Source organism: Primulina huaijiensis, chromosome 16, assembly GCF_012295235.1.
Source record: "Primulina huaijiensis isolate GDHJ02 chromosome 16, ASM1229523v2, whole genome shotgun sequence".
Classification (NCBI taxonomy): Eukaryota; Viridiplantae; Streptophyta; class Magnoliopsida; order Lamiales; family Gesneriaceae; genus Primulina; species Primulina huaijiensis.
In genome coordinates, this window is record NC_133321.1 from 708,661 (window position 1) to 728,737 (window position 20,077).

A 20,077-nucleotide genomic window follows, 5' to 3' on the forward strand; every position below is an offset into this window, starting at 1 on the left:
TGGCACGCATCCCAACACAAACAAAACAATCCAAATCCGATGCATTATAAGTTTGTACATCTCAGACAATACAATTATGTTAACGTACCACCAAATGGAGATCCCGCCGGAGAAGCTCATCTGGGTGAAGCAAGACCCTGACGGAGTGGCCTTCGTCATCATAAACCGGCCCCAATCTCTCAACTCTTTGACCCGGCCCATGATCGTCGATTTGGCATGCGCCATCAAGACTCTGAGCTCTGATGATTCGGTCCGGATCATCATATTGTCTGGGACCGGCAGGGCCTTCTGCTCCGGCGTAGACCTGACGTCGGCGGAGGACGTGTTCAAGGGGGATTTCAAGGATATGGAGACCGACCCGGTCTACCAAATAGAGCGCTGCGCCAAACCCATCATCGGAGCGATCAACGGCTTCGCAGTTACGGCTGGTTTTGAGATTGCTTTAGCTTGTGATTTCTTGGTGGCTTCTAAACAAGCTAAATTTATCGATACCCATGCCAGGTACTAGATAGCTAAATTTATCGATACCCATGCAAGGTACTAGATTTCCTACTTGTGTTCCAATGAAATTGCTGATCTGGTTGGTGGTATTGGCTGTTTAATTGATTGTTGAATCATCGAATTTATATCAAATCTTCACTAGTGTTGTTTCACAACTGAAGAGAGTTGCAAGTCTTGATTTTTATTCTGATGGATTTGAATTGATTTTGGGTATAATAATCAGGTTTCTTTATGATGTTAAATATTTTTTGTACTTTTTCAAGTGATTAATGGGTTACGCAGGTTTGGAATATTTCCTTCTTGGGGTCTGTCTCAGAAGCTTTCTCGCATAATAGGGCCGAATCGAGCTCGCGAAGTGTCTATGACGGCGATGCCTGTGACTGCTGAGCAAGCTGAAAGATGGGGTTTGGTTAATCATGTAGTTGAAGAAAGTGAAGTACTGAAGAAAGCTCGAGAAATTGCGGAATCCATGATCAAGAATAATCAAGACTTGGTGCTGAGGTATAAAGCAGTTATAAATGACGGATTCAGAATGGATCTGGGTCATGCCCTTGCGCTGGAGAAGGTAACAAGTGTTTCTGCAGTTTCCCTTTGCTGCTATAATTTCCTTTGATTGTTTTGAAATTGAGTTGTTCGTGAAAATGCTGTCCCAAGTGTAACTTTTTATACTGCTGGATTGGATTGGATTGTTATATATCATCATGATTTTGTTCACAGGAAAGGGCTCACCAATATTACGATGGAATGACTACTGATCAATTTAAGAAAATGCAAGAATTCATAGCCGGCCGGAGCTCAAAGAAACCATCTTCCAAGTTGTGAATTTTGTGTGTTTTTATTGCAGATTATTAAAATGTTTAGTAAATAAATTTGGCGGATCCAGATACACAAATGATTATTCATTTTGCTCCTTCTGTACAGTGCTCATGTGATGGGAGACAATGAACTATTTTCTCTGAGTTTTGTGTAAGGTCCCATTTCTATTTAAGCTAGAAAGGCCATGGTAACACAGCTCCCTTAACTTGTAAATAATATTTACACGACAAGCTAATCTGGAACCTAAACATCCTCAAAACTGAGAAGGACCTTGAACAAGCAGAAAACAATTGGGGAATGGAGCTAAGGCTTTCTGTTGTTCGTTAAGCGAGAAGAAACAACTGATGGTGCAAAACCACGGATACAAAAACTTGATCCAGATCAAAACAAGGTCCAATGGCTACATTAGTAATAGTCATTTTTGCGAAGCTGCTGAATGGCTTGGGAGTGAACGGATTCGGGAAGCTGATGGTAGCTTAATCTCTCCGTAACTCCAATTGCTCGTGAAATTTTCTTTGATAAAATCTCATTTGGGAAGTCCGGGTACTGCAACATGCGGGTGTTGTATGATGTCAGCTCTTATTTGCTGAGGATAGGGTGGATACTGTTGGGGAATTACACCCCCGAAGCGATGCCAAACACGACGATAATAGTACCCCAAAACTTGCGGAATAAAATAACCAACAAGAACACAAAGATTTACGTGGTTCACCCAATATAGGCTACGTCCACGGAGCACTGCAACTTTTATAACCGGAAGAAATATTACAACAAGTGTATACACCAATACACTCAATATTTCTCACACTCCCAACCCGAGTATACCGAGAAAATAATTTCTCTAACTCACACAAGAGAATTCCCGCACTCAAGAAAAAAATACACTCTTTTTTTCTATGCACTCTCTTTTTATCAAAGCTAAAAAGCTTTTGATTTTGGGATACAATAACTGAAGGAATTGAGCTCTATTTATAACTAATTCTCTCCAGCAATTTTATCAACACAACCGATGTGGGATTGGGATATTTTGAATATTTTATTTTGTGCGGGCCCCTCCACTTACCTAACAATTCTCCCACTTGAAGACTTGATTTCAATCACGTCTTCACATCATCATTGCAGCAGCTCATATCTCCTCATTTATTCTTGCAGTCCAACTGAAGTTGAACACAACTTCAGTTTGTCCATGGTTACCGTCTTCGTGAGCATATCGGCTGGATTTTTACTTCCAGGAATCTTCTCCAGCATCAAGACTCCATCTTCCAGCACTGATCTGATGAAATGGTACCTAACCTGTATATGCTTTGTCCTAGCATGATAAACAGGATTTTTTGCTAAATGAATAGCACTCTGACTGTCACAGTATAATGTGCTATCTTCAAGCTTCTGACCCAATTCCTCCAGAAAGGATTTCAACCATATCATCTCCTTGCTAGCTTCTGTAACTGCAACATACTCAGCCTCAGTAGTCGAAAGCGCAACAATCTTTTGCAGCTTAGACACCCAGCTTACAACTGTACCACCTAATGTGAACACATATCCAGTAGTACTTTTCCTGCCATCCAGGTCACCACCCATATCGGCATCGACAAAACCCTGTAAGCCAAATTTTGATCTCCTGAAGCATAAAGAACAACTAGCAGTACCTTTCAAATACCTGAGAATCCACTTAACTGCTTCCCAGTGTTGCTTTCCTGGATTACTCATAAACCTGCTCACAACTCCCACTGCATGTGCTATGTCTGGTCTTGTGCACACCATTGCATACATGAGGCTTCCGACAGCAGAAGCATAAGGAACCTTATTCATATAAGCCTGCTCCTGCTCCGTCGATGGTGATTGTGCTTTGGTTAGTTTGAAATGACTAGCCAAAGGAGTACTCACAGATTTAGCTTCATCCATATTAAATCTGCTAACCACCTTTTTCACGTACTCTTCTTGAGATAACTTCAAGAATCCATTCACCCGGTCTCTGAAGATCCTCATTCCAAGGATTTGCTTTGCAGCACCCAAATCCTTCATGGCAAATTCCTTTGATAAATCTTTCTTGAGTTTATCAATTTCTTCCAGACAAGCTCCAGCTATCAGCATATCATCTACATATAGCAGTAGTATGATATAAGAACCGTCAAACTTTTTCACATAACAGCAGTGATCAGCTTGACACCTTAGGAATCCATTTTCACTCATGAATCCATCAAACTTCTTGTACCACTGTCTTGGAGCTTGTTTGAGACCGTACAAGCTCTTCTGAAGTTTGCATACCATTCTCTCTTTTCCCCGTACTTCAAAGCCCTGTGGCTGCTTCATATAAATTTCTTCATCTAGGTCACCGTGAAGAAACGCAGTCTTTACATCCAACTGCTCCAAATGTAAGTCTTCCTTCGCCACTAGTCCAAGTACAGTCCTGATAGTGGTTAATTTAACCACCGGAGAGAAAATCTCGGTATAATCAATTCCTTCCCGTTGTTGGAAGCCTTTTACAACAAGTCTTGCCTTGTACCGCTTGCTACCATCATGCTCTTCTTTTAACCGGTACACCCACTTGTTATGTAACGCCTTTTTGCCTTGCGGAAGTTCTGTCAACTCCCACGTCTGATTGGATGACAGTGAATCCATCTCATCTTCCATGGCCAACTCCCACTTGGTTGAATCATCATTTTGCATTGCCTCTTCATAAGTCTCCGGTTCACCTTTGTCTGTCAGCAAAATATAGTGAAGTGCAGGGGAGTATCTATCAGGTGGTCTAATGGTTCTCAAAGATCTCCTGAGTTCAATCACCGGAGTTTGTGGGTCATCATCTTGTGCAGTTTCTTCTTCATCTTCCTGGTTACTGGTTTTCGATTCATTCACAGGAATGTTTGTCAATGGCACTTCATCAGTCTTCTCGACTTCAGGACATTCATCTCCAGCTCCAATGTCTGACTTGTCCTTGTACAGAAGTTTCTCATTAAAGATTACATCCCTGCTCCGAATGATCTTCCGATTTTGGTCATCCCAGAAACGATAACCAAACTCATTATCTCCATAACCAATAAAGAAGCACTTCTTTGATTTCGGATCAAGTTTTGTTCTGCTTGCTGAATCAATATGAACATAGGATAGACATCCAAACACTTTCAAGAAAGAAAGGTTTACTTCTTTGCCGCTCCAAACCTCTTCGGGTATTTTGTAGTCCAGTGGTACCGAAGGTCCTCTGTTGATCAGATATGCTGCAGTGTTAACAGCATCAGCCCAGAATGATTTTGGCAATCCAGAATGCAATCTCATGCTCCTTGCGCGTTCATTCAAGGTCCTGTTCATCCTTTCAGCTACACCATTCTGTTGAGGTGTACCAGGAATGGTTTTCTCCATCTTGATCCCGTTCTGTGCACAATATTTCTTGAACTCATCATCTTCATATTCTCCACCATTGTCAGACCGTAAGCACTTCACCTTCAAGTTGGTCTCATTTTCCACCATGGCTTTCCACCTTTTAAAGGTCTCGTAAACATCAGATTTATTTTTCAGAAAATAAACCCAAACTTTTCTACTCGAATCGTCAATGAATGTGACATAGTATCTCGAGCCTCCAAGGGATGTCACAGGAGATGGTCCCCATACATCAGTATGAACCAGCTCCAACTTTGCTGCTTTCGGTTCTCTACCGCCTTTTGAAAAGCTCACCTTCTTCTGCTTTCCAAAGATACAGCTTTCACATAGTTGGTGTTCAACAGTCTTTAATTCTGGTAGCTTTCCTTTTGACACCAACATCTTCATTCCCTTCTCACTCATGTGTCCAAGTCTATAATGCCATAGACTTGAATTGGCTCCAGCATCCACAGCTGCTAATGTGTCTCTGCAACTGGAAGTCATATACAATGTTCCAGTTTTCTTTCCTCGAGCAACAATCATGGCTCCTTTGTTCACTTTCCAGGAACCATCACCGAAGGTCACATTGTGGCCTTCATCATCGAGCTGTCCCACCGAGATCAGATTGCGTGTCAAATTTGGTACATGTCTGACTTTGTTGATTTTCCAGACAGATCCATTTGACATCTTCATCCGTACATCACCCATACCAACAATTTCCAAGGGTTTTCCATCAGCCAGGAAAACTTTTCCGTAATCGCCAGCGATGTAATTATCAAATACATCGCGATCACCAGTGGTATGAAACGAAGCTCCCGAGTCCATAACCCAAGAATCAACAGGGCTTTCCATGGATAATAGCAGAGCATCATGTACTTCATCAGTGACAGCATTGGCATTATTTTTCATTGATCTGCAGTTCTTTTTCAGGTGACCAGTCTCACCACAGCTCCAGCACTTCATATTCTTTTCAGAGATGTTTTTGTCTTTTCCATTTCTTGACTTGGATCTACCGCGCCATCGGTTGGAACTCCTTTCACCACTCCTGCCTCTTCCTCTGTTATCAAGATTTAGAGCAGATCTCGATGATGTTGCTTCACCCGAGTCTTTCCTGCGAACTTCTTCAGCTAGGATTTGATCTCTAACATCATTGAGTTGTAGTTTTCCTTTTCCAACAGAGTTGCTAACCGCTGCCCGCATCGGTTCCCAAGTTTCTGGTAAAGACGCCAGAAGAATAAGTGCACGAATCTCATCATCAAATTTGATGTCCACCGATGTCAGCTGGGAGACAATCGTGTTGAATTCATTTATGTGTTTTGCCACCGAAGCACCTTCTCCCATCTTCAAGTTGAATAACTTCTTCATGAGATGTACTTTGTTGTTTGCTGATGGCTTCTCGTACATGTCTGACAGAATGGTCATCATCTCCTCCGTGGTTTTGGCCTCCGCCACGTTATGCGCCACGTTCTTTGTTAGGGTCAATCGTATGACACCTAAAACCTGTCGGTCAAGGAGCTCCCAATCATCATCCTCCATCTTTTCCGGTTTCTTTCCTGATAGAGGTTGATGGAGCTTCTTACTGTACAGATAATCTCTTATCTGTAACCGCCAGAACGAAAAATCTGTTCCATCGAACTTGTTGATTCCTGGTCCCGATCCATCATCTCCGGCCATCACTTCTCTAGCCTTAGCAAAAAATCTAAAAAATCTTTTCTGATGTGGAAGATCAGACAAAGCTGCAACCACAGAGCATACTCAGAATTCTTAAGAATTTTCACAACAAGGCTCTGATACCAGTTGTTGGGGAATTACACCCCCGAAACGATGCCGACCACGATGATAATAGTACCCAAAAACTTGCGGAATAAAATAACCAACAAGAACACAAAGATTTACGTGGTTCACCCAATATAGGCTACGTCCACGGAGCACTGCAACTTTTATAACCGGAAGAAATATTACAACAAGTGTATACACCAATACACTCAATATTTCTCACACTCCCAACCCGAGTATACCGAGAAAATAATTTCTCTAACTCACACAAAGAGAATTCCCGCACTCAAGAAAAAAATACACTCTTTTTTTCTATGCACTCTCTTTTTATCAAAGCTAAAAAGCTTTTGATTTTGGGATACAATAACTGAAGGAATTGAGCTCTATTTATAACTAATTCCCTCCAGCAATTTTCTTAACAAAACCGATGTGGGATGAAAGTTATTTTTAATATTTTAATAAATGTGGGCCCCACCCACATTTATTAAAATCTCACCTAACAGATACATCCTTGGAAATTTATAGATATGTACATTAAACATAAGCAAATATCTTTACTTACATTGCATAATAAAGAGTAAAGTACACATACAGGACATTTCCATCAACAAAATCTGATGAAATCCTAGCAACCACGACAAGTTCACCAACGATGATCTTCATATAGATTAAACTGGCCTACGGCATTTTCTTGCCACAAGTTGATATATATCTTCCAAGAATCAACACCGTTGTCCCAGTACCAAGCCACACTACTCTTTTCTATTCACTTGAAAAACGCATTGCAACTCATGCAATCTTTTTTGGTCACCTATACAGTATCTTTAAGTAAAAAACCCAAGGCATTCCTTTTTGAAAAAAAGAAGATGCGATGATGGTTGAAATATCCAAGACAACACTCATTAATCCAAGTATAAATTACCAAGGTTATATGGTAAAATTCAAGTCACTCTCTAGTCTTGTAATCCATTTACTATTTATTAAATAATTCATGAATTCAGTCTTCACAGCATTCAGGTTTCTGGTCTTTGTGAAGCTTCTCCCACAGGCACAACATCTTTCTTGGATTTTGATAATGAGCTAGAATATAATCTGACTCGCATCCAGCATTGTGAAATCGGTCATCATTTACATACTCAATTTTGTGACCATGCTTTTCAAATTGCTCAACCCATATCCCGACACCAACATCTTCAAGTTTAAATAGCTGCCACATATAAAAATAGATAAAATTTGGAGAGTAGTTGGGAAAAAAAAAACACGAAAAAATTCATTTCACTGGTCCTCAGAGGGGAATTAACAGTGATAGATTTAACTCAAGATTTGAGATCCTACCGTGAGTTCCCTCTTCATGTGACCAAGAACTATGAATTTTGCTATGTCCTGGGAAATTATATAACCTGGACCATGAGCCCATGGAGGATACAGAGAATGCGGCCACTCCTACCAAAGAGATTCATCAGCACCACAATTTATAGATGACGTATGTTTAAAGTTAATAGCGTCGTAGGGGAGTAAAACAAATTTCTTTTCGGTGATACCTTGTCACTTATGTACCATTTATTGTCCTTGTCTCTGTGGGGTTCTGAGTCAAAAGATATGCTGCCATACAAGAGTCCATTTGATGGTTTCCCCTTGAGACTTGATAAAACTTCATTTATCCTTACAAAGGCATCGTCATCCGTTTTCATTATAAATTTGGCAGACAATATTTTTGTCTGTTCAATAGAAAACATGAAGCGATCAACAGGGAGAAATAAAGTTTAGTGAATTGTATTCACAAGAAGTATTTCACTTCAAATATAAAACAAACTAACCTACTATATCAAACAATGAGGACTCACTTACTCTCCATATAATCCTAGGACTTGATTTTGCTAATTTATTGAAATAAATTCTCAATCATTGCTAACTTACTAACTTTTCATAATCAAAATAATCCCCGTCATAGCTAAATTGCGAAGGGTCCTCCTCAAGATAGTGCAAAGATATCTGTAACTTGATAACTCGAAATTTGAAGCATTATCTTAATAGGCCCTTGGTTGAAACGTCTACCACCTGATGTGTGGTTAGAAAAAAAGTACGGATAATTCCTTTTCAAGCTTTTCTTTTATCAATTGTCAACATCACACCATGCTTAGTTCTATCACGTAGAACAGAATTATGAGCACTCATGATGGCAAACTTCTCATCAAGTATGGCTTCATATGAAGACTTAGTAACACCTTTTGTTCTTCTAGAATTCTTTCCGGCCAAAGATCCCCACACACTCTTTGAGTCAGTGATCTAAATTCAACTTTCGCACTACTTCTAGCAACGACATTTTGTTTTCTCCTCCGACAAATGACTTTAACTGTCCCGTTTAATGAACAGTACCCTAAAGTTGACCTTCATCAGTAACTTAACCTGCCTGTCCAATTGGCATCTGTATATACTTAAATTTCCCTTTTAATCCTTTTCCCTGAAGAAGAGTTGTTTTCCTGTATCCTCTTGAGATACCTAAGATCATCCAAGCTTCATATCAACTTCTATTGGAATGTTCAATGGTTATCTACAATCGTCCCAATTTTTTGCAAGAGATCTTTGATGTATTTTCATTGAGACACTACAATACCATCCTTCGACCTGCTACTTCCATTCTAGAAAATGCCTCCACTGGCCCAAATCATTAACCTCAAAATCCTTGGCTATACTTCAATCTGCTCACCAAATGTGTGTTTGATGGATGTTGTCCAACTTAGAAAGATTACAAATGTTACAAGACAAAACAGCTGAAAACGAAAGAGGACTCTACTCTGTCACATAGTCATGATTTTGAACATAGACGAAATCAACCAATAGAACCTGTGCAGCCTATCAGGTAATTCTTCATCTCCTTCAGCTATTCACACAGAATTTAATGATCTTGAAATTCCTATTGCTCATAGAAAAGGCACTATGTCTCCTGCCAAACAGCTAATATCAATATTTATTTCATATGACAAGTTGTCTTCTTTTATTGCTTTCACTTCACAATCCAATGCAAAAATTCCTAAAAATGAACATGAGGCTCTTCAAATTCCAAAGTGAAAGGAAGAAATCCTTGAGGAGATGAGAGCTCTTGAGAAGAACGAGACCTGAAGTGTCATGACACTACGAACTGGAAAGACAAATGTGGGTTGCAAATGGATGGATACAACTCTGATGGGTCATTGGAGATATACAAGGCAAAACTTGTAGCCAAAAGCTTCAAGCAAACATATGGAATTGATTATGAATCTACATTTGCACCTATTGCGAATTCAAAGCAACACAAGTTCTATTGTTGCTGCAAACCTAGAGTGGGGACTACAACTTCTTGACATAGAGAATGTCTTTTTGAATGGAAATATGGCTGAAGAAGTATACATGAAAATTCCACCTCGATTTCATTCAGAAAGTGAGAAAGGAAAAGTTTACAAACTTGAGAAATATTTATATGCCTTGAAATAGTCTCCAAGTGCATGTTTCATTAGATTTAACTCCGCTCTCATTCGGCTAGGATACACTTAGGAAAGGTTGATCATGCTATATTCGTCAATGATGAGAAGTTGGAATGAGGGTCATCCTCATCGTGTACGTAGAGTAAATTCTTTGAGATTGATAAACTCAAGAAAAAAAAATTGATAGAAGAATATGAAGTCAAAGATCTAGGATTCTTGGGATACTTTCTCGGTGTGGAGATACCTATTAATTAAAGAGGGTAGTTTCATCCCTTAAAACACTCTTCGCTTACTACATGAAACTGGAAAATTGGGTTGTAAGCCTGTACGAACACCTCTAGAAAAAAAATTGGGCAAGCAGGACATTGGAAGGTACCAATGTCTGGTTGGTAAGCTACTTGTTCCTCACTTGGCCTACATATGTTGCATGTGTTGTAGGTTAACACAAGCATTCACCCACATAGAGACATTTAGAAGCTGTGAACTATATTTTGAGATATCTAAAGGGAAATTGATAACAGAAGCATCGAAAGATGTGTTGATGGGAGTGAAGGTTACAAATCAACTTCTGGATATTGATCCAAATTGTGGAGAAATGAGAAAGAAATCGTTGTGGTAAGGAGTAGTGCTAAGGCTAAAATTTGCGCCATTGTTCAAGGAATGTGTGAACTTATTTGGCTGGAAAAGTTAATGTAAAACTTGAAGATTACTATCAGCACACCTATCAAATCGTATAGCAATAGCAAATCTGTCATTAGCATCATGAACAATTCAATCCAACATGATAGGATGAACATTGAAATGATAGACCAAAGCTTCGTTGAGAACGAAATAGAAGGAGGCGTGCTATATCTCTACTCATGCACAAGAATTGACGTCTTGACCAAGAATCTGTTAAAACCTATGTATTGGAAGTCTTCTTAACAAGCTTGGAATGCAAAATATCTATTTGTAAGCTTGATGTAGAATGTTGAAATTTAGTAAATAATGAAGAAGATATGATGGGTGTGTGTGTGTGTGATTTCCTTTCCTTTAATGACTAATTAGAATAGGATTAACGATTATATATTAGGATAATATTTTTAGAATCAATTAGAGATTTAAATTCTTTATCATGTTAAATTGTAAACGTGTATACATTGCAGGCTGTAAAAGTTCAGCAGAAATGCAAACAAGTTTCTCACAAATATTCTTGTTTCAGTTGCACACATAATTTCCTCTTTTTTGTCTTTAATTAGGTAATATAAAGCGATGGTTTTATAAGTGAGAAGGCTATAATAGTCAACGAAAGGCATCAACTGGATATCTTTGTATGCTTGTGCTTCCTTCCATAGCTTGAAGTTCACTTCTTTATTCACATATATGCTGCAATTTTACATCAAAATAAAAAGAATACAATTACAAAAGAAAAAGACAAATGATCTTTACATACATTTATAATCTAGCTATATACATACACACAGTTGCGCTTGCTTCATATGGTTGTTTGCCTCTTTCGATTTTGAAATGGCAATAATGCCATCTTATAATTGCCTCTTTCTATTTGAAATGACAGGTAATGTCGTTTTCCGCTTACATTATTGATCATTTTTTTAACTTAATTTCCTTCAAATTGATTTTATTGTATCAATGTAATTCATAGACTTTATAATTGTCTCTTCTTATTGGCTATGGAAATTGACATGAGAGGATGAAGAGGAAGTGTACGTCTTTTGATGCTCTAAGTTAAAGTTAATTGACTTGAATGTTAAATAAACTGACAAATGTTGGTTTTCTACTAGTTTTCTAACATTTATATATATCACATATACCAATAAGATGTTAATGATTCAGTTTGTTCTCTCATTTTTATGGTTGAATATTAACCATAGTAAACTTAATGCAACACAGGTACACATACGGAGTCGAGAAGCTGCAAGTGTAGCAAGGGACGAAACAGCGCACGACCGCGCATATGGGTGGTCGCGACTTTGTGTGGTGTCAGGTTGGTTGTTGGCTGGACCAGGGTGTGTAGCTAGGGTCTAGGCGGGGTCTTAGGGTCCCGAAGTAGGTCGTAATGGTTGGTTAGGGTCCGGTTGGGTGGAAATAACTGCTGGAGCCGTAAGTTACAAGCTTGCATGCATGGGGTGTTGTTCGCAACTTAGGGCTGCTGTTTTGGGTTGTTTAAGGGCTGGTGCATGTGTATGGGCTGGAACGGGGTCGTACCTTATGTCTAAGGGTCGAGTCTAGGGCTTGTTTTGGGATTGATTTGAGTTAGAATCGATAGGAAGTCGTACGGAACGCAGAAGTGCTATAGCGTTACTCTTTGGGTAACTTGTGTCTATTTGGTTTGTTGTGCATGGTACGGGATTCGGGCATGGTTCGGGGCGGGTTTAGGGCCTTGGGCAGTCGGTTAAGATGTATTTCATGTATGGGTCGAGTCCCAAGTCGATTGGTACGTCCTAAGTTGTAATGACCCGAATTCTTATTTAGAATGAAGTACAAATTAAGAGATAATTAAAGAGTTGTTAATTAAGTATTATTAAGGAATTGATAATTCGGGATCAAGCTGTTGGGATCCACCGAATTTAAAATGGATAACCGATCTACTTCAGATTACATTATCCTGAGAAATCCAACTAGACGAGTGAGATTCTGACACGTGGCAGATAAGATTGATTCGGATTTTCTGAACTAGCCCGGATGCAGACTATAAATGGAAGCTGATTCTTTTGTTTTCTGCACCGCATTCTTCAGAGATAGTTCTAGCCATACACCTTAGTTTTCTAGTCAGTTTCTAGGGCACTTTGGTGTCGGGAAGTTTCAGAGCTAGTGTCGACTCGAGGAGGGGTCGGTGAACTGAGATCAAGACATCATCAGCGGGCTGAAGACGGACGCAGATATAATCATAAAGCCTTAAATATTGATTTAAGGATCACTAGGGAGAACTTTGTAACATGTTTGGTAATTCAGGATCTGGTTTGATAGTGATTTCATTATGTTTGTATTGTCTAGGTTCAGAGCTTTCTGTCAGATTGTTTTAGTGAGGTACGTGATGTACTGATTGAGATATCCAAGCGTAGTATACACACTTATATGCTGCATATTTATCTGCTGCATGATACATGTTTTACTGCTTTGACATATTATGCATGACATATCATGTTGAGCCTGATATCTTTTGAGATATACCTCGTCTGTTGAGGCCGCTCAGCCCTATTCTGTATTGTGGACGATGGGAAATCGAGAGCTACAGTGTCCGACGGGACCCGTGGGCTCTGATGACCAGGACATTGTAGGTCCACGTCTCATGATGCACTTTAGGGGCTATTTTGGGCATAAATTTTAGTATGTTAGGGCGGGCAGCAAGTCCGATGACGATCTAACGAGGTTCATGATGTTTGTAAGAATGTATGACGTGCAAAATAATTATTTTTGAGGTATGTGATTTGTCTTGTGGCCAAATTATGTTACGGGTTTGGAAGCCGGATAATGTGTCCGAGGACCTCTCCGACCTCTTCGGAGGAATTATGTTATGTTAGGAAGCGGACATCCAGTCCAAGGACTGTGGTGATCTCTGTCGGCCCAGTACTGTGGTTTAGTTTGATCAAACGATTTATGTGTATGGGCAACTTGCATTGAACATAACTCTACGCAAAATGATTTAAATATGATGATTATGACGAGCAGGAAAATATGATTTTATGGAAATTTTTATTCTGGAAAGTCGCGTTATACATATTTATGCTTATATTATTTTATGTACGAGCTATGTTTACATTGCATGAATTTTTATCACGTATTACTTGTTATTCACGGTTTATGCATGCTGTGTCATTAGGCTCATTAGACTTGATCGATGCAGATGATGAAGTTGAGGAGACGGGAGACGGTGACCAGTGAGCAGGCTCGGACTAGTGACAGTGCAAACCCGAGGACCTTGTAGTTTATGGGATTTAAATTATGCACGTTTAAAATTATTTTCTCAAATTTTATTGCTCGGGTTTTGGTGATTAATAAGTTGGGATTTTTTTATTAGATTTTTTCAAATTATGGTGGATGTTTTAAATTAAGGATTTTTTAGTTTTGGTATTTAAATAATATTATGTGTGGTGACCGTTATTTATTTTACGAGTTATATTTATAACAAATTATTTAATAAGAAAATTCAAAATTTTCCGCAAATATTAAAATAGTACTATTTTAAGACACATGTTGTCACAATAATTAACATGAAATTTTATTTCACAATTATCGTAAGAGTTTCCTCTAATTATATTTATAATTTCAACAACTAATCATAATCCTACAAGAATATAAGCAAAATAATACAATAAAGACAAACATTTGTTTTCTTAATTTATATTACTCTTAATGTGTATTCATGTGCAGGCATTTGTTTCTTGCTAGTTTATAAAAAAAGCAATATCCAATTTTTATATGTCACGGGCATATAGAAGGGTCAATAAATAATAAAGAGATGCAAATTTTTATCTAAACCCTCCCCTTGAATATATAATAGCGTCATTTGATGTCAGTAATAGATTTTGAGTGATTAAATCAAGTCATCCCAGTTGAAGTGATTGACTTACAAGTCCAATGAAGAAGCGGACAGCCACATCCCCAGACTGTATGGAATCATATTTCATCCAGGTTCTTCTTATGGCCATACGCCTCTCAAAGTTAATCCCAGCAGAGAAAACCCCAATTAGCTAGAAGTGCAAGCCTTTTATTAGAGAGTGATGGGGCTCTGAGGTTTTGAGCATCAGCCAAATCTACATCTTCAGTAACAGGAAGACCTTTTGCTAGGAGAGACATAATGGTCAAGCCACCATTCACACTGACTCTAGCTATTAACTAACCAGGGTTCGAGATTCTACAATTGCATAATAATAATCATTAGTAATTCGTATATAGCAAGAGAGTGATGGCAAACCAATCAAGGAAACCAATCTAGGGTGCTCTTAATTATTACATAGCCCAAGCAGTTGCTACCAACATTTTGAAATGCCAAAAAAACTTACATCTCGATGTGCAAATGATGTTTCATGCCTTCCATTCACTGTCAAGGTAGTATTGTCAAATGGATTTAAGATTAATGAGTGTGACAAATGTGTTTACATTAAAAGCACTCGAGAATCTTATGTGTTAGTATATCTATATGTGGATGACATGCTAATAATGGGGAACAACCAAGAGTTGATTAAGGGTACAAAGAAAATGTTGACAACACATTTTGATATAAAAGATATTGGTATTGTTGATGTAATTCTAGGGATTAAAATCTTTAGAACTCCAAAAGCAATAATCCTATCTCAATCTAGGTTTAAGACCAGCCCTTAAAAATAATTTTTTTAAAAAAAAGAGGAGTCAAGGTTTAAGACCACCCCTTCATAAAAATAATAAATAAAAAGAAAAATAGAGTTCAAGAATCCGACTCCTTATAAATAAATTGAAAAAAAAACAGGAGACGAGGTTTAACATCATGTCCCCTCATAAAAAATTAAACAAAAAAAGAAATCGAGTTCAAGACCTTAGCCCCTTATGAAGAATTTTTTTAAAAAAAAGTGGAGCCGAGGTTAAGACACTAGCCCCTCATAAAAAATGAGAGAGAAGTCGAGGTTCAAGACCTCAGCTCCTCATAAAAAAATAAACAAAAAGAGAAGTCAACCTCAAAACCTCGGCCTTATAAATAATTTTTTTAAAAAAAGAGAGGAGCCGAGGTTCATGACCCTTGCTTATAATAAAATATTTTTTTTAGAAAAAAAGAGTTGTCGAGGTTGAAAACACCGTCCTCTCAAAAAAAATAAAAATTAGAAGTCAAGTTTTAGAACTTATCCCCTTATAAGAAATTAAAAAAAAAAAAAAGAAGAGCCTAGGTTTTACCCCAGCCGCTCACAAAAAAATTAAATAAAAATAAAAACCGAGTTCAAGACATCGGCCCTTTATAAAAAATTTTAAAAAAAAAGCCGTGGTTCAAGAGCATCACCCCTCATAAAAAATTTCATTTTTAGGCACCCGAGAAAGTTAAAATACTTCGATTTGGGTGTTTATTCATTGTTATAGCAATCCCGCCAACCCCAATTGCGGAGCGTTGTACAACTGAAATTTAGGCACCCCATATTGTTATTTTTAACAAATTCAAGGACTAAATGGTACTTAAAAAATCACTCCAAAAAATAAAAAAAAGAAAAATAAAAAGAGTTCAATGGACTCCTAAAAGACGACTGTTTTACGAATTACTAGTTAGCTATATGATTTTGCTGCTGTTAAAAAATACACACCATTTTTTATTTTTATATTCTAATGAAATTTTGTATCATTTCTAAAAAAATACCCTATTATTATGCTGTGAGACCAAATATACTGCTTTAAAATAACAACATTACATATACATATACATATACATATACATATACATATACATATACATACACATACACATACACATACATACATACATGTGTTTGGAGATCATGGGCAAGGCTTAGGTGATGTGTTATCATACCTTTTAGTAATTGTAAGTTTCTTTTAAAATTTAATAAATAATTAATTTCGTTAAAAGTTTTAATTTTTTGCATTGTATTACTATTACTATTATTTTCACAACATAATGATGTATTGTGGTCATGATATAGTCCCTTGGAAATGAAATTTCAAGATCGAAAGATATACAACTTAATAATGAGTAATTGATTAATAATTTTGAAAAAAATTGATAAAAGATAGGTTAGGGCCTTTAAGCTTGCCTACCATAACTTGGGATGCTATTTTTTCAAAAGGTACTTTGATATTTGTGGAGGCAAGCTAAAATAGTCTTGATAAAGTTTTTAATATGCGTTCGAGTGTGTAGACTATGTGAAAGTTTGATTTGATTAAAAATGAAACTTTTAAATAGTTTCTAGCGATTTCAATGGACTCATAAAGTAAGTTGTGCGGGCCATTTTCGTAAAGAAAATACGGATACGAATTACTTTCTATAAGAGTTCATTGGGTAATCGTGCAAGCACAGAACTGACCTCGAGACGTGACATAATTGTATCAAAATGAGTTAACAATTAAAATTAATTATGTTATCTTTATCTTTCAATTTGATTAGATCTTCGTCATCTCATCCATGAGCTTGAGATAAATTAAAACTAATATAGTGTTTTAGTGATATCTTTATTGCTCTCTAATGAGATAAAAAAATGAGTAATATGTGAGACGGGTCAACCCTACCGATATTTACAATAAAAAATAATATTCTTAGCATAAAAAGTAATAATTTTTCATGGATGACCCAAATATGAGATCTATATCACAAAATACGACCCGTCACTACAAAAAAAAAACACGGCTAACCGTCGCTAAAACCGTCGCCTAAAGGGTTAGGCGACGGTTTGGTGATCCGTAACCGGAGGTCGCGTCGCCTTCTCTCAGCGACGGTTTTTCAATAACCGTTACACAGTAGCGACGGTTTTGTCGAACAATACCGTCGCTAAGTTAGCAACGGTTTATTAAACAGTCGCTAATATAACGACGGTTTAGTTAAACCGTCGCTTATATTAGCAACGTTATTTATCAGAATACCGTCGCTATTATTCGACGAATTAAAGCAACGGTTTTAGTATATAACCGTCGCTATATTAAGCGACGAAATTTGACATAGCCGTCGCTATAGTAAGCGATGGTGTAATATACAACCGTCGCTATATTTAGCGACGGTTTTAAAAAACCGTCGCCTTCTTCTATTAATTTTTTTAAAATTTCCCTTAAATATGTATAAAAATATATTGTGTCCAATACAATTAAAAAAAAAATAACAAAATTTGAGAAATGTAATCATATTACTAATCTACAAAGGTTAATGAAAGTACATGAAAGTGTTTGGTACAAATGTCCTAAAAAAAAATCAAAAAAAACTATCCTCAGGTGACTGGGTCTCGACATCGTCGTCATCTCCATCCCTGTACCCCTGCGTCGGAGGAACATAACTTTGTGATAATCTGTGGGTACGAGATGAAGAAGCAACTGATGCGCCAAGTGATCGACCCCTGTGAGAAGTGCCTGGTCCGTGCGGCCTGATGTATGCACAGTAGCTCCCTGTGACAAGCCTGCAACTAGGACTCGGACCTGCTCTTCTAGTGACACCATGCGATCTCTCAGCATGGCGATCTCCGCCTCTGTTGCCTGCATCCTCTCGTAAAGTTCATCGTTACGGCGTAACGATGAGTCTAGAGTCTGTCGCATGTCTGCCATCTGCTGGGACTGAGACGACTGACTGACACCCGATGACCCACCACGTCTACCCGGAGCCATCTCATCTGGATATAAGGTGCTGGCCATCGACCCACACCCGTACATCCTCCCCTTCTTCTTCTCCCCAACCACACTCTTGAACATGCTGTTCACCGACCGCGGGCTGGGAACAGCATGCTCTGATCCATCATCTACAGGGGTCATCGACTCAGCCATGTAGCGCTCCATCTCCTCCTGTGATGTCGATAAAAAATGAATCATATCGATTATTCTTAATGTAAACGTTAATGTGAATAATGATATTTCATAAACTTACGTGGAGCAGGCGTGATCGCGTGTCAACGAACGATCCATCGTCATGTCGATGTGTGTGAACGTATAGCTCCCATGACGTTGGATCTCTGCCATGTCGTGCTCGCTAAAATAAACTCATTAATTGTAAAACATTAACATTTATAAATCTTGTCCGTGAGCGCTGTACGTCTTCGCACCTGCAATATGTTTCGTCGTCCCTGTACCTTGACCTGCAGGCTCGCTGTTCCTGTTGGCCTTGTTCTTCGCGGCTCTGTCCTGCCAATCCTGTTGCTGCCAGGTAGCAGTCCAAGCAGCCCATTTCTCAGGCGTGACCGTCTGTGGATGATGGCCACTAGTCCTCCAGCCGTGAATGGTCCGACGGTATAAGGTAGCAGTGGTACGGAACCACAAGTCCCGTACCTGAGCATCAATGTCAACAGCCCATGTATACCTCGTCTGCAATATTTTTTTTAAGTTAATCGTTTAATAAAAATTGAAACATTTTATAGTAAATAGTAATTGTTTTAATAAATACTTACACAGAACTGCTCCCAGTACCACTGCAAATGCTCAGGTGTCACATACCTCCACGACCAGCCGGGATCACATGTCTGCAGTGAGAACTGAGCCGATATGTATCTCGAGACACAACTATTATGTGGGAAAAATCTATAACCAGGAAAACATGTCGTCGTAATCTTTTTTGTAAAAGAATTCAATAATTAGAAAAAATATTTTCAAACAATTACTTTAAGTTTTAAAAAAAAAAAGTTACTTACATCCCATCCCTGATGGTGAGCTCAATCCTGTTATCAGGCGGTGGAGGAGGCGGGGAATCATCGCGATGTCCAGACATAGTGTGTAAACTGCAAACCCAAAAATTTCGTTAATATAAAGACTTTAGATAATGAATTAAAGTTTTGAACATGCAATACACAATATTAAACATTTAGTACACGGAAATTTATATTAATCGTTGTGAAACAAACCTAGTCACTCTGATGACATTGTCGTTCGTCATCGTCGGTTGGAACAGATTCATCTCTTTCACTATCAGTGGAGTGTACATCCATTTCAATGTCATACACAACATCGACATCGACATCGACAAGATTTTGCGATGCTAACAGAAATTGAGTTTCAACAGCATGTGTTTCACTGTCATTGTTCTGAAAAGCATTTGTGATATCCTCGGGTGAGGTAACAGGTGCGGTGACATCAGAGACATAAGCTCTTTGACGCAAACTGCTCACATACATCCATTCTGAAACAGCTCTTCTTGTCGTAGGATATCTCAAATAGACCACTTGTGACGCTTGTGTCGCAAAGACAAATGGCTCCCATGAACCTAATCTTCTGTTACAATTAACATCTACAATCTTGTACTTACTGTGTACGCGCGTGCCTGAACGAGGATTGATATCAAACCAAGAACATTTGAAAAGTATTGCTTGCTTCAGTGGGAGACCAGAATACTCAACTTCAATTACTTCTTGTACTTGTCCGTAATACTCTGTACACTCTCCACGTTTGTACTGACCGCTAACTTGAATGCCTGAGTTGTTTGTTGCTTTATAAGTTGTATCATTNTTTGGATTTAACGTTCTCTCTGCGAATCGAGGCTTGAAATATGATAGTATTTGCAAAATCATTTATTT

General features: G+C 38.3%; 3 protein-coding genes across 4 annotated transcripts; 1 reads left to right on the forward strand and 2 right to left on the reverse strand.

Annotated features, from left to right (window-relative positions):
- On the forward strand, positions 1 to 1,489 carry LOC140961230 (probable enoyl-CoA hydratase 1, peroxisomal). The gene is made up of 3 exons (XM_073419613.1): positions 1 to 501; positions 784 to 1,066; positions 1,219 to 1,489. The coding sequence occupies exons 1-3, from the start codon at positions 77 to 79 to the stop codon at positions 1,321 to 1,323; spliced, it is 813 nt and encodes a 270-aa protein (XP_073275714.1). The 5' UTR covers positions 1 to 76; the 3' UTR covers positions 1,324 to 1,489.
- On the reverse strand, positions 1,325 to 14,614 carry LOC140961231 (hydroxyproline O-galactosyltransferase GALT3-like). 2 transcript variants are annotated; one of them, XR_012172313.1, is made up of 6 exons: positions 14,477 to 14,614; positions 7,986 to 8,162; positions 7,780 to 7,887; positions 7,367 to 7,651; positions 7,033 to 7,292; positions 1,325 to 1,921 (listed from the first exon to the last, which is right to left on the reverse strand). XR_012172313.1 is itself a non-coding variant. In XM_073419614.1 (4 exons), the coding sequence occupies exons 1-4, from the start codon at positions 14,552 to 14,554 to the stop codon at positions 7,442 to 7,444; spliced, it is 573 nt and encodes a 190-aa protein (XP_073275715.1). In that variant the 5' UTR covers positions 14,555 to 14,613; the 3' UTR covers positions 7,302 to 7,441. The 2 variants fall into 2 exon arrangements, 1 of the variants encoding a protein (XP_073275715.1); XM_073419614.1 differs by lacking the exons at positions 1,325 to 1,921; positions 7,033 to 7,292 and having other exon boundaries at positions 7,302 to 7,651; positions 14,477 to 14,613.
- Positions 14,615 to 18,578: 3,964 nt separating this feature from the next.
- LOC140961268 (uncharacterized) lies at positions 18,579 to 19,285 on the reverse strand. Its single transcript, XM_073419684.1, has 3 exons — positions 19,199 to 19,285; positions 18,959 to 19,088; positions 18,579 to 18,875 (listed from the first exon to the last, which is right to left on the reverse strand). The coding sequence occupies exons 1-3, from the start codon at positions 19,273 to 19,275 to the stop codon at positions 18,579 to 18,581; spliced, it is 504 nt and encodes a 167-aa protein (XP_073275785.1). The 5' UTR covers positions 19,276 to 19,285.
- Between the last annotated feature and the right edge of the window lie 792 nt (positions 19,286 to 20,077).

Bases quoted from the DNA above. Each gene is read 5' to 3' on its own strand.
- LOC140961230 (XM_073419613.1), top strand. From the start codon at position 77: ATGTTAACGTACCACCAAATGGAGATCCCGCCGGAGAAGCTCATCTGG. The intron at 502-783 runs GTACTAGATAGC...TGGGTTACGCAG, and splicing joins TTTATCGATACCCATGCCAG to GTTTGGAATATTTCCTTCTT. The intron at 1,067-1,218 runs GTAACAAGTGTT...TTTTGTTCACAG, and splicing joins ATGCCCTTGCGCTGGAGAAG to GAAAGGGCTCACCAATATTA.
- LOC140961268 (XM_073419684.1), bottom strand. From the start codon at position 19,275: ATGTCTGGACATCGCGATGATTCCCCGCCTCCTCCACCGCCTGATAAC. The intron at 19,089-19,198 runs GTAAGTAACTTT...TCCTGGTTATAG, and splicing joins CTCACCATCAGGGATGGGAT to ATTTTTCCCACATAATAGTT. The intron at 18,876-18,958 runs GTAAGTATTTAT...AAAATATTGCAG, and splicing joins GGTACTGGGAGCAGTTCTGT to ACGAGGTATACATGGGCTGT.
- LOC140961231 (XM_073419614.1), bottom strand. From the start codon at position 14,554: ATGGCCATAAGAAGAACCTGGATGAAATATGATTCCATACAGTCTGGG. The intron at 7,888-7,985 runs GTATCACCGAAA...TCTCTTTGGTAG, and splicing joins AATGGTACATAAGTGACAAG to GAGTGGCCGCATTCTCTGTA. The intron at 7,652-7,779 runs GTAGGATCTCAA...TATATGTGGCAG, and splicing joins ACATGAAGAGGGAACTCACG to CTATTTAAACTTGAAGATGT.